Source organism: Nerophis ophidion, linkage group LG14 (genome assembly GCF_033978795.1).
Source record: "Nerophis ophidion isolate RoL-2023_Sa linkage group LG14, RoL_Noph_v1.0, whole genome shotgun sequence".
NCBI lineage: Eukaryota > Metazoa > Chordata > Actinopteri > Syngnathiformes > Syngnathidae > Nerophis > Nerophis ophidion.
This window is the reverse complement of record NC_084624.1, coordinates 4,172,514-4,185,809: the sequence shown is the minus strand read 5'-3', so window position 1 is coordinate 4,185,809 and position 13,296 is coordinate 4,172,514. Positions and strand designations below refer to the sequence as shown.

General features: G+C 43.4%; 1 protein-coding gene across 2 annotated transcripts in view; it reads left to right on the top strand.

Moving 5' to 3' along the window:
* The first annotated feature begins 1,484 nt into the window (after positions 1 to 1,484).
* The window catches only part of st6galnac5a (ST6 (alpha-N-acetyl-neuraminyl-2,3-beta-galactosyl-1,3)-N-acetylgalactosaminide alpha-2,6-sialyltransferase 5a), a 170,074-nt gene continuing 158,262 nt past the window's right edge, over positions 1,485 to 13,296 (top strand). Inside the window, exons 1-2 of one of the 2 annotated variants that reach the window (XM_061919662.1) lie at positions 1,485 to 1,697; positions 9,223 to 9,426. In XM_061919662.1, coding sequence (XP_061775646.1) covers positions 1,683 to 1,697; positions 9,223 to 9,426 — 219 coding nt within the window. In that variant the 5' untranslated portion in view covers positions 1,485 to 1,682. The remainder of the gene's footprint in view (positions 1,698 to 9,222; positions 9,427 to 13,296) is intronic. The other variant, XM_061919661.1, reaches the window with a different exon arrangement.

Here is a 13,296-nt window from a genome sequence, read left to right as displayed (position 1 = left end):
AAAAATACAAAAATAAAAAAGACTATACAGTGGGAGCGATTCAGATGTTATTAGACACATTTACTAGGATAATTCTGGAAAATCCCTTATCTGCTTATTGTGTTACTAGTGTTTTAGTGAGATTATATGGTCGACCCTGTACAACCTGAAGGTCGGCCCCGCACCTTTCTTCAGCACCAGTCGACGGGTGGTGGAGCTCCTCACATCTGAACATTGTTTACAATCATGGCCACCAGCAGCTAGAGCGATTCAGACCGAGAAAGCTACGATTTCCCCATTAATTTGGGCGAGGATGAAAGATTAAATGCTTCTACTTTTTTTTATAAAAAGTACAGAAATTCACAAAATTTTAAAAGCATTGGAAAAAAAAAATTGGGGGGTGGCGGGGACCACAGAATAAAATTCTGCTTCGGGGTCCAATTTAGGGGTTAGTGCGTCTGCCTCACAATACGAAGGTCCTGCAGTCCTGGGTTCAAATCCAGGCTCGGGATTTTTCTGTGTGGAGTTTGCATGTTCTCTCCGTGAATGCGTGGGTTCCCTCCGGGTACTCCGGCTTCCTCCCACTTCCAAAGACATGCACCTGGGGATAGGCCCCTCCCACCTCCAAAGACATGCACCTGGGGATAGGCCCCTCCCATCCCCAAAGACATGCACCTGGGGATAGGCCCCTCCCATCCCCAAAGACATGCACCTGGGGATAGGCCCCTCCCATCCCCAAAGACATGCACCTGGGGATAGGCCCCTCCCACCTCCAAAGACATGCACCTGGGGATAGGCCCCTCCCACCTCCAAAGACATGCACCTGGGGATAGGCCCCTCCCACCTCCAAAGACATGCACCTGGGGATAGGCCCCTCCCACCTCCAAAGACATGCACCTGGGGATAGGCCCCTCCCACCTCCAAAGACATGCACCTGGGGATAGGCCCCTCCCACCTCCAAAGACATGCACCTGGGGATAGGCCCCTCCCACCTTCAAAGACATGCACCTGGGGATAGGCCCCTCCCACCTCCAAAGACATGCACCTGGGGATAGGCCCCTCCCACCTCCAAAGACATGCACCTGGGGATAGGTTGATTGGCAACACTAAATGGTCCCTAGTGTGTGAATGTTGTCTATCTATCTGTGTTGGCTCTGCGATGGGGTGGCGACTTGTCCAGGGTGTACCCCGCCTTCCGCTCGATTGTAGCTGAGATAGGCGCCAGCGCCCCCCGCGACCCCAAAAGGGAATAAGCGGTAGAAAATGGATGGATGGGCCCCAATTTAGCCCGGTGCGGCCCTGGTGGCGAAGGATGACTGAAAAAATACAAGAGATGGTTGAAAGTTGTAATAAAAAGATCAATAATAAGGGGTTTACATAATATGTGAGGATATTGCAGACTTGTAGCTGGCAGCATTTCTTTCTCTTGACCATTAAGTCTTATCGCCTTGCTGCAGGTGGTCTCTCTAATGAAGTCTCCCACGAACCTGAGGGGCTTTAGGACCCAGCCGACGCTCGGTAGTGAACATCTGTCGCCTGGCTCTTTGAACCGAGGCTGACTGAGCGGGCTCCACAGTCCGAGTCCAGTCCGCGGACCAAACCAGGCAAGAACGACACGAGAGGCGCAGCAGGACCCGAACCTGGACCATGAGAGGAGGTGGACCCAGGCGCGCCGAGCCGTCCTAACCGAAACTCGCAGAAAGATGAAGACACCGCTGGTAAATGTTTGATGTTTGTCTTTTTGTTTGATTTTAAGGACAAGTCCTCCCCTCAGGCGAGTGTTCGCCGCCAAAGCCGCCGTGTGCTCCGGCAAAGTGCTCTCTAAAAGCCGTAAGCTCGGGGAACTCACACTTGGATGGAAAGATTAGGCTTCGGAACAATGGACCGGTGTTACCGCCCGTTTTGAGCTTTGTTTTCGGCGTCAACTTGGAGAAAACACCGCTCCTCCGCACACGTGGTTGTATGCGTCCATCAAAGTCCCTTTAATTGGACGTCATTAAAATAGCGAAACTAAATGTAGCAAATACATGAATAGGCAACAAAATACCCCAAGTAATGCGTCATTTGTGTGTCTGAATGACAACATTTTGTCTTTTTACTATTGTGGATGTTTAGTTCCAGACCTGTTCCTGAACGCACCACCATTGATTGATACTTGTATTAGTAGATTGCACAGTACAGTACATATTCCGTACAATTGACCACTAAATGGTAACACCCCAATAAGTTTTCCAACTTGTTAATCAATTCACAGTACAAATATGTCCGAGTCCATGGTTCTCGCCCGGAAAAAGGTGGAGTGCCATCTCCGGGTTGGGGAGGAGACCCTGCCCCAAGTGGAGGAGTTCAAGTACCTAGGAGTCTTGTTCACAAGTGAGGGAAGAGTGGATGGTGAGATCGACAGGCGGATCGGTGCGGCGTCTTCAGTAATGCGGACGTTGTATCGATCCGTTGTGGTGAAGAAGGAGCTGAGCCGGAAGGCAAAGCTCTCAATTTACCGGTCAATCTACCGTTCCCATCCTCACCTATGGTCATGAGCTTTGGGTCATGACCGAAAGGACAAGATCACGGGTACAAGCGGCTGAAATGAGTTTGGGTCTCTCCCTTAGAGATAGGGTGAGAAGCTCTGCCATCCGGGAGGAACTCAAAGTAAAGCCGCTGCTCCTCCACATGGAGAGGAGCCAGATGAGGTGGTTCGGGCATCTGGTCAGGATGCCACCTGAACGCCTCCCTAGGGAGGCCACGGGGAAGACCCAGGACACGTTGGGAAGACTATGTCTCCCGGCTGGCCTGGGAACGCCTCGAGATCCCCAGGGAAGAGCTAGACGAAGTGGCTGGGGAGAGGGAAGTCTGGGCTTCCCTGCTTAGGCTGCTGCCCCCGCGACCCGACCTCGGATAGGCGGAAGAAGATGGATGGATGGAAATATATACTATCAGCATAATACAGTCATCACACAGGTTAATCATCACATTGAATTATTTACAATCCGGGGGGTGGGATGAGGAGTTTTGGTTGATATCAGTACTTCAGTCAGGTATAGCTCGGTTGGTAGAGTGGCCGTGCCAGCATCTTGAGGGTTGCAGGTTCGATTCCCGCTTCCGCCCTCCTAGTCACTGCCGTTGTGTCCTTGGGCAAGATACTTTACCCACCTGCTCCCGGTGCCACCCACACTGCTTTAAATGTAACTTAGATATTGGGTTTCACTATGTAAAGCGCTTTGAGTCACTAGAGAAAAAGCGCTATATAAATATCATTCACTTCACTTCATCAACAATACCATCAACAGAGAAATAGACATTGAAACAGTGTAGGTGTGATTTAGTAGGATATGTACAGCCAGCAGAGAACGTAGTGAGTTCACATAGCATAAGAACAAGTATATACATTAGAAGTACATTTGATTATTTACATTAGGTTATTTATAACCCGGGGAGATGGGATGTGAATGGAGGAGGGTATTAGTAAAGGGTTGAAGTTGCCTGAAGGTGTTGTTTTAGAGCAGTTTTGAAGGAATATAGAAATGTACTTACTTTTACACCAGTATATTATTGCCAACAGTATATTATTGCCAACAGTATATTATTGCCAACAGTATATTATTGCCAACAGTATATTATTGCCAACAGTATATTATTGCCGACAGTATATTATTGCCGACAGTATAGTATTGCCGACAGTATAGTATTGCCGACAGTATATTATTGCCGACAGTATAGTATTGCCGACAGTATAGTATTGCCAACAGTATAGTATTGCCAGCAGTATAGTATTGCCAGCAGTATAGTATTGCCAGCAGTATAGTATTGCCAACAGTATAGTATTGCCAACAGTATATTATTGCCAGCAGTATAGTATTGCCAGCAGTATAGTATTGCCAACAGTATAGTATTGCCAGCAGTATAGTATTGCCAGCAGTATAGTATTGCCAGCAGTATAGTATTGCCAACAGTATAGTATTGCCAGCAGTATAGTATTGCCAACAGTATAGTATTGCCAACAGTATAGTATTGCCAGCAGTATAGTATTGCCAGCAGTATAGTATTGCCAACAGTATAGTATTGCCAACAGTATAGTATTGCCAACAGTATATTATTGCCGACAGTATATTATTGCCAACAGTATAGTATTGCCAACAGTATAGTATTGCCAGCAGTATATTATTGCCAGCAGTATATTATTGCCAACAGTATAGTATTGCCAACAGTATAGTATTGCCAACAGTATAGTATTGCCAACAGTATAGTATTGCCAACAGTATATTATTGCCAACAGTATATTATTGCCAACAGTATAGTATTGCCAACAGTATAGTATTGCCAACAGTATAGTATTGCCAACAGTATATTATTGCCAACAGTATATTATTGCCAACAGTATAGTATTGCCAACAGTATATTATTGCCGACAGTATAGTATTGCCGACAGTATATTATTCCCAACAGTATATTATTGCCGACAGTATAGTATTGCCGACAGTATATTATTGCCGACAGTATAGTATTGCCAACAGTATATTATTCCCGACAGTATATTATTGCCGACAGTATAGTATTGCCGACAGTATATTATTGCCGACAGTATAGTATTGCCGACAGTATAGTATTGCCGACAGTATAGTATTGCCGACAGTATAGTATTGCCGACAGTATAGTATTGCCGACAGTATATTATTGCCGACAGTATATTATTGCCGACAGTATAGTATTGCCGACAGTATATTATTGCCGACAGTATAGTATTGCCGACAGTATAGTATTGCCGACAGTATAGTATTGCCGACAGTATATTATTGCCGACAGTATAGTATTGCCGACAGTATAGTATTGCCGACAGTATAGTATTGCCGACAGTATAGTATTGCCGACAGTATAGTATTGCCGACAGTATAGTATTGCCGACAGTATAGTATTGCCGACAGTATAGTATTGCCGACGCTATAGTATCGCCGACGGTATATTACCGCCGACGGTATATTACCGCCGACGGTATAGTATCGCCGACGGTATATTATCGCCGACAGTATATTATTGCCAACAGTATATTACTACATTATCATGTCACTGGTTTCTCTGCCTGTCAGCAACCAGCAGATGTCGCTGATGTTCTTGTCGCTTAAACGGGCTGCAAAACAGGAAGCAGAGGCAAGTAGACGGCAGTGATGTTTGCTACTGTCGAGTAAAAATGTTTGCTTTGAAATGTCAGAGTACAGATGGATGGTGAATGGAAGGATGCTTTGGCGGATGTTAGATTTGATTAGTCTACTTGGCAGCCAGCAGCAGATGCTCATCTTTGCCTGAACAGGCTGCTGAAGAAACCTATCTCGGAAGTAAAAAGACGAGGGACAGCTGGTGCGAGCCTGACATTTGGAATATGTACTCCAAATGTTGGCGGCACTGTGTAGACGCACAAACAAACACACGGGCGGATGGAATGGAGTGAAGGTTCATTCAGCGCATCAACGTCCACATGCGGGTAATTTTGCCACCTGCTTGTGTTTGTCAACCAATATCAGCCGGCTTCTTTGTCTTGTGATCTTAAATGTAATTAAAGCTGCAAGAAGCGTTGGTCGGGTCCGCCTTTGGCCGCTGCCAAGCCCTGGTCTAAATCAGACCTACATAGAGGTCTTTGTTTCATGTCTCTACGACATTCCTAACAGAAGTTACAAGCAGTTTTGTCTGGGTTTTTTTCCTAGTGGGCGCTGGAGCGCAATTTTGACTTTTGGGGTTTGGTTTTTTATTAGATGGCAATTTTCGCCAGTCCTGATGTGTGTGTAAAATTTGGTGAGTTTTGAAGCATGTTAAGGAGGTCAAATTACAGATCAGCGTTTCTGGATGTTGTTGATAAATGGCTTTCGCTTTATATAGTAGAGCTTTAACTTGCTCTTTGAAGCATTTTAAGGGGGTCAAATTACAGCTCAAAGAGGCAAAAATGACATTTTTTAGGAAACTTTGCGCAGGGGTTCTTTGAAGGCGCGTAAAATCAAAACCGGAGCAGTAATCAAAATTTTGTTGGATAGTTTTAATCAAAAGGGTTCAATCTCTCTCCTGTGCGAGTTTGAAGCCGAAACGACAAACGCACTCGGAGGAGTTTACGTTTGAAAAAGGTGACGGGTTTTTACAAAACTTTTATTTTGAAGGAGGTAATTTTTAACTTCCTGTTGATTTTTGCCGAAGGATGTCAATTATCTAAATGTAGGTCTAAGTGAGACCTACATAGAAGTTTTTGTTTCATGTTTTTCTGGTATTCCCACCGGAAGTTACAAGCAGTTTTGTCTGTGTTCTCTTCCTTGAAGCAGTTTTTGCTGTGTTTTGATTAAAAATTGCGCAAGAGCGCAATTTGGAGTTTTTTTTGTTTTTTTTTTCATTAGATCGCAATTGTTGCCAGTCCTGATGTGTGTGCCAAGTTTGGTGAGTTTTGAAGCATTTTAAGGGGGTCAAATTTCAGCTGAAAGAGGCAAAAATAGCATTTTTTGCGAAAATTTAGCTTTGAAGGGGTTTTTTCAAAATTTTTGTTGATTTTTGCCCTAGAAGGTAAAATTATGAAATCTAGGTCTAGGTTAGACCCACTTGACAGTTTTTGTTTCATGTCTCTACGACATTCCTAACGGAAGTTACAATCAGTCTGTTTTTCTTTCCTTCCTAGGGGGCGCTAGCGCGCAATTTTGATTTTTCTGGTTGGGCTGCCTAATATGTTGGGAAGTAATGCCAGACCGACGTGTGTGTCAAATTTGGTGAGTTTTGAAGCATGTTAAGGGGGTCAAATTACAGCGCATAGGTGCGGAATAATAATAAAAGACAGCAGTTTCAATAGGGTCCTTGGCCCATGGAGTCCTTTGCCATGGGCCAAGGACCCTAATTATTTGATATTTTACGGTAATGTGTTAATTTCACACATAAGTCACTCCGGAGTATATGTCGCACCCCCGGTGAAACTATGAAAAAAAAACTGCAACTTATAGTCTGAAATATACGGTAAATGTATCCATCATATTCCAGGGTTTCTGTTTTTACGTTAAAACTTTTATCCAATCCGAATTCAGCTGCCTTATTGCCAGAGCTGTATGAAATCTGCCTTAGGTCTACATCACAACACACTTGACAGACAGTTGCGATAGCCGATCAGATCCCGGGTTTGTTGACAGTAGATCTCCTTAGTTGGTCACACGTTGAACGTGACATAACGCCTCCTGTGAATACAAGTAAGTATACAATCCAGGGTTTCCCGCAGCCCTTTGTTGTTAAGGCGGCCGGCTTAACAACAGACCTAGATTGGTCAGATCTAGTTTAATACTTACATTGGTCAGATCTAGTCTAAAACTTAGGTTGGTCAGCTCTAGTCTTAGACTTAGTTTGGTCAAATCTAGTCCAAGACTTAGATTGGTCAGCTGTAGTCTTAGACTTAGATTGGTCAGCTCTCGTTTTAGACCTAGATTGGTCAGCTTTCGTCTTGGACTTAGATTGGTCAGCTTTCGTCTTAGACTTAGATTGGTCAGATCTAGTCTAAGACTTAGATTGGTCAAATCTAGTCCAAAACTTAGATTGGTCAAATCTAGTCCAAAACTTAGATTGGTCAAATCTAGTCTAAGACTTAGATTGGTCAAATCTAGTCTAAGACTTAGATTGGTCAGATCTAGTCTAAGACTTAGATTGGTCAGATCTAGTCTAAAACTTGCATTGGTCAGCTCTAGTCTTAGACTTAGATTGGTCAAATCTAGTCTGAGACTTAGATTGGTCAGATCTAGTCTAAGACTTAGATTGGTCAGCCCTCGTCTTAGACTTAGATTGGTCAAATCTAGTGTAAGACGTAGATTGGTCAAATCTAGTCTAATACTTGGATTGGTCAGATCTCGTCTAAGACTTAGATTGGTCGGCTCTCGTTTTAGACTTAGATTGGTCGGCTCTCGTCTTAGACTTAGATTGATCAGCGCTCGTTTTAGACTTAGATTGGTCAAATCTAGTCTAAGATTTAGATTGGTCAGATCTAGTCTAAGACTTAGATTGGTCAGCTCTAGTCTTAGACTTAGATTGGTCAGCTCTCGTTTTAGACTTAGATCGGTCCAATCTAGTCTAAGACTTAGATCGGTCCAATCTAGTCTAAGACTTAGATTGGTCCGATCTAGTCTAATACTTGGATTGGTCAGATCTCGTCTAAGATTTAGATTGGTCAACTCTCGTCTAAGACTTAGATTGGTCAACTCTCGTCTAAGACTTAGATTGGTCAACTCTCGTCTTAGACTTAGATTGGTCAACTCTCGTCTTAGATTTAGATCGGTCAAATCTAGTCTAAGACTTGGATTGGTCAGATCTAGTCTAATACTTGGATTGGTCGGGTCTAGTCTAATACTTAGATTGGTCATCTCTCGTCTTAGACTTAGATTGGTCAGCTCTCGTCTTAGACTTAGATTGGTCAGCTCTCGTCCTAGATTTAGATTGGTCAGTTATCGTCTTAGACTTAGATTGGTCAAATCTAGTCTAAGACTTGGATTGGTCAGATCTAGTCTAATACTTAGATTGGTCATCTCTCGTCTTAGACTTAGATTGGTCAGCTCTCGTCTTATACTTAGATTGGTCAGCTCTCGTCTTAGACTTAGATTGGTCAGCTTTTGTCTTAGACTTAGATTGGTCAAATCGAGTTTAAGACTTGGATTGGTCAGATCTAGTCTTAGACTTAGATTGGTCAAATCTAGTTGCAATCAGTAAACAACACATTAGAGAGCGGATCAATTCATAAATGGGTGTTGTTGATTCCTATGGTAGTATCCATATATGATCGACACTAAAGTGATTAGAGTGGTATTTTTATTTTCTCAGTATCTTTTTTTATTGTTTTTATTCATGTTTACAAACTCAGGTAATCATTTTTCGTAAACATCAGGACTTTGAGGGCAAGAACCAAATAATTTAAATGAGTAGCAGACAGTAGCTTTTGTTTTTCTTTGGTTATTGTGTACTATTGACTTTGTTTTGATCAAACAATTGTATATCATAAAAGAGAATAAGAAACATGTTTAAATAGTGAGTGATGTACACTGTCAACCATAAACACATTGATCAATTTTCAGGAAATATTTGTGATTGGTACCAGCCGATCTCACTCCTGGAAGATGAGTATCGGAATCTGCAGCATCAAACCTTGATCGAACATCCTTAAGTGATCATGGACTGATTTTTAATGTGCCTAAAATTAATGTAAGATTCTCGATGACTAAAGCATCCATATTTTCTATTTACGTCTTTTCCCAGCGCCATGGCGTGGCCGCGCTGCTCGTGGTGCTCCTGTGCGCCAGCCTCTTCCTGGTTTACAACGGCAGTTTCAACGGCGCCGCCAGGGACGCCAACGACACGCGGCGGCAAGAACAACTGCCACGGCCCATTGTTTCCTCTGTCAGGATGTCTGAGCCTCACCCACGCCCCCTGCTGGGCTACAGCAGCATCATGGACCATAAGGTAAGCACCAGATTCAAATCTACTTTGTCGGGGGTCGTATTTACAAACCCGGTTTCCATATGAGTTGGGAAATTGTTTTAGATGTAAATATAAACAGAATACAATGATTTGCAAATCCTTTTCAAGCCATATTCAGTTGAATATGCTACAAAGACAACATATTTGACGTTCAAACTCATAAACTTAAATTTTTTTGGCAGATAATAATTAACTTAGAATTTCATGGCTGCAACACGTGCCAAAGTAGTTGGGAAAGGGCATGTTCACCACTGTGTTACATAACCTTTTCTTTTAACAACACTCAATAAACGTTTGGGAACTGAGGAAACTAATTGTTGAAGCTTTGAAAGTGGAATTCTTTCCCATTCTTGTTTTATGTAGAGCTTCAGTCCTTCAACAGTCCGGGGTCTCCGCTGTCGTATTTTACGCTTCAAAATGCGCCACACATTTTCCATGGGAGACAGGTCTGGACTGCAGGCGGGCCAGGAAAGTACCCGCACTATTTTTTTTACGAAACCACGCTGTTGTAACACGTCCTGATTGTGGCTTGGCATTGTCTTGCTGAAATAAGCAGGGGCGTCCATGAAAAAGTCGGCGCTTAGATGGCAGCATATGCCGTTCCAAAACCTGTATGTACCTTTCAGCATTAATGGTGCCTTCACAGATGTGTAAGTTACCCATGCCTTGGGCACTAATGCACCCACATACCATCACACATGCTGGCTTTTCAACTTTGCGTCGATAACAGTCTGGATGGTTCGCTTCCCCTTATGTCCGGATGACACGATGTCGAATATTTCCAAAAACAATTTGAAATGTGGACTCGTCAGACCACAGAACACTTTTCCAATTTGCATCAGTCCATCTTAGATGATCTCGGGTCCAGAGAAGCCTGCGGCGTTTCTGGATGTTGTTGATAAATGGCTTTCGCTTTGCATAGTAGAGCTTTAACTTGCACTTACAGATGTATCGACAAACTGTATTTAGTGACAGTGGTTTTCTGAAGTGTTCCTGAGCCCATGTGGTGATATCCTTTAGAGATTGATGTCGGTTTTTGATACAGTGCCGTCTGAGGGATGGAAGGTCACGGTCCTTCAATGTTGGTTTCCAGCCCGCCGCTTACGTGGATTGATTTCTCCAGATTCTCTGAAACTTTTGATATTATGGAGCGTAGATGTTGAAATCCCTAAATTTCTTGCAATTGCACTTTGAGAAAGGTTGTTCTTAAACTGTTTGACTATTTGCTCACGCAGTTGTGGACAAAGGGGTGTACCTCGCCCCATCCTTTCTTGTGAAAGACTGAGCATTTTTTGGGAAGCTGTTTTTATAGCCAATCATGGCACCCACCTGTTCCCAATTAGCCTGCACACCTGTGGGATGTTCCAAATAAGTGTTTGATGAGCATTCCTCAATTTTATCAGTGTTTATCGCCACCTTTCCCAACTTCTTTGTCACGTGTTGCTGGCATCAAATTCTAAAGTTAAAGATTATTTGCAAAAAAAAAAAAAAGTTTATCAGTGTAAATATGAAATATGTTGTCTTTGTAGCATATTCAACTGAATATGGGTTGAAAAGGATATGCAAATCATTGTATTCTGTTTATATTTACATCTAACACAATTTCCCAACTCATATGGAAACGGGGTATGTACATTTAAATTAGGAACTTGTTCATTGCTGCTCCGTTTTAAAAGAGAAGTAGCATCTCAGGTTCATTCATCAGAATTCTCTGCAGCACACCTGTAGTTGATAATTACAACCAAGGCCACAAATGAGGTCCTTCACTGTGTTCTATGTGCTCTAATTGAGAAGCCCCGGAGACCCGGTGCATGCCCTTGAACCCACATGTCACTCGCCTCGCCGTCTTTGCCTCTCCTTTTTTTTTTGTTGCCATGCTGAGACAACAATCAATGTGAGTAGTGACGCAGGCAGGACAAATCACCTTGTAAAGATTTTTATTCCAACATTCGCAAATTCTCTTCGCTTTGTTGGTCTGATGGTTTGTCAGACAGCGTCTGTATGCAGCAGTCCGCACCACCGACTCCAATCCAGCAGCTGCAGTTATTGACTTTCGGATGTCTTGAAAAGAATTCCGAGGTGAACGGAAAACTCTGATTCGGCTTTAAACTCCATTATTGCATTCACTTATTTTTTTTTTCATTTCAACAAAGGTGCTGGATGTATATTCAGCAACGTGTGATTGAGCAGCGAAATATTTCACGCATACAGCAGTTTTTCGTTTTAAATGTACGTGGAAAAAGTCAGGACTAAATACACATTTGAAAACTGAAGCAATTTTTTGTTATGATTTCTAAGGGGAGGTGACGGCAACAGACACCAGGGTGCGATGTAGCTCTAAGATTTATTTATATATATATATATATATATATATATATATATATATATATATAACTATCCATCCATCCATCCATCCATTTTCTACCGCTTATTCCCTTTTGGGGTCGCGGGGGGCGCTGGCGCCTATCTCAGCTACAATCGGGCGGAAGGCGGGGTACACCCTGGACAAGTCGCCACCTCATCGCAGGGCCAACACAGATAGACAGACAACATTCACACTCACATTCACACACTAGGGCCATCAAACAATATTATAAATGGAAATGGAGTGTGTCAACACCCAAGAGTGTGTGTGTGTGTGTGTGTGTGTGTGTGTGTGTGTGTGTGTGTGTGTGTGTGTGTGTGTGTGTGTGTGTGTGTGTGTGTGTGTGTGTGTGTGTGAGAGAGGATATGTGTGTAGTTACAGTAGGTGAAGTGTGTGTTACCAAGTGTTGAACGAGAGGCAGTCCGGGAAGCAGGGGGAGAAACAAAGAACGTCCAGGTGGAACAAAGGGAGACTGCAGGAAGGACGACAAGGGAAAACGTGAGACCATAAAAACACGGAGAGCAAAGGAAGGTTTGCATGGAGCAGGATGATTGCTTACTGTACGCCAACAGAAGATTATATTCCGGCGTGGCATGGCAAGTTGAGCAGGCTTATGAAGACCAGGAAGATCATCACCGGCAGGTGCGCTGATTTCTGATTGACGTGATGCACTGGCATGTGCTTGGGCCATGACGTTTTTCCTATGAAAAAGTAAATCTAATTTATTTGTTATGGACACCTAAAAAGTAGGAACGCACATTACATTTTGTAGAGAATAATTATAGTTTTACATGCAGAAATGCATGTGTGTGTCATACTTGCCAACCTTGACACCTCCAAATTCGGGAGATAGGGGGTTGAGGTGGGGCAGGGGGTATGTATTGTAGCGTCCCGGAAGAGCTAGTGCTGCAAGGGGGACTGGGCATTTGTTCTGTCGTGTTTATGTTGTGCTACGGTGCGGGTGTTATCCCGAAATGTGTTTGTCATTCTTGTTTGGTGTGGGTTCACAGTGTGGTGCATATTTGTAACTGTTAAAATTGTTTATATGGCCACCCTCAGTGTGACCTAAATGGCTGTTGACCAAGTTATGCCTTGCATTCACTTGTGTGTGTAAAAGCCGCATATATTATGTGACTGGGCCTGCACGCTGTTTGTATGGAGGAAAAGCGGACGTGATGACAGATTGTAGAGGAGGCTAAAGTCCGTGCCTTTAAGGCACGCCCCCAATATTTTTGTCCCGGTGGAAATCGGGAGAAATAGGGGAGAATGGTTCTCCCGGGAGATTTTCGGGAGGGGCACTGAAATTCGGGAGTCTCCCGGGAAAATTGGGAGGGTTTGTAAGTACGGTGTGTGTGTGTGTGTGTGTGTGTGTGTGTGTGTGTGTGTGTGTGTGCGTGTGTGTGTGTGTTTTTTTTTTAGTTGGAAGTGGAATTCTTGTACGTTGAAATAAGGCTGGGCTGTATGGACGAAAAACTACTGTATATCTC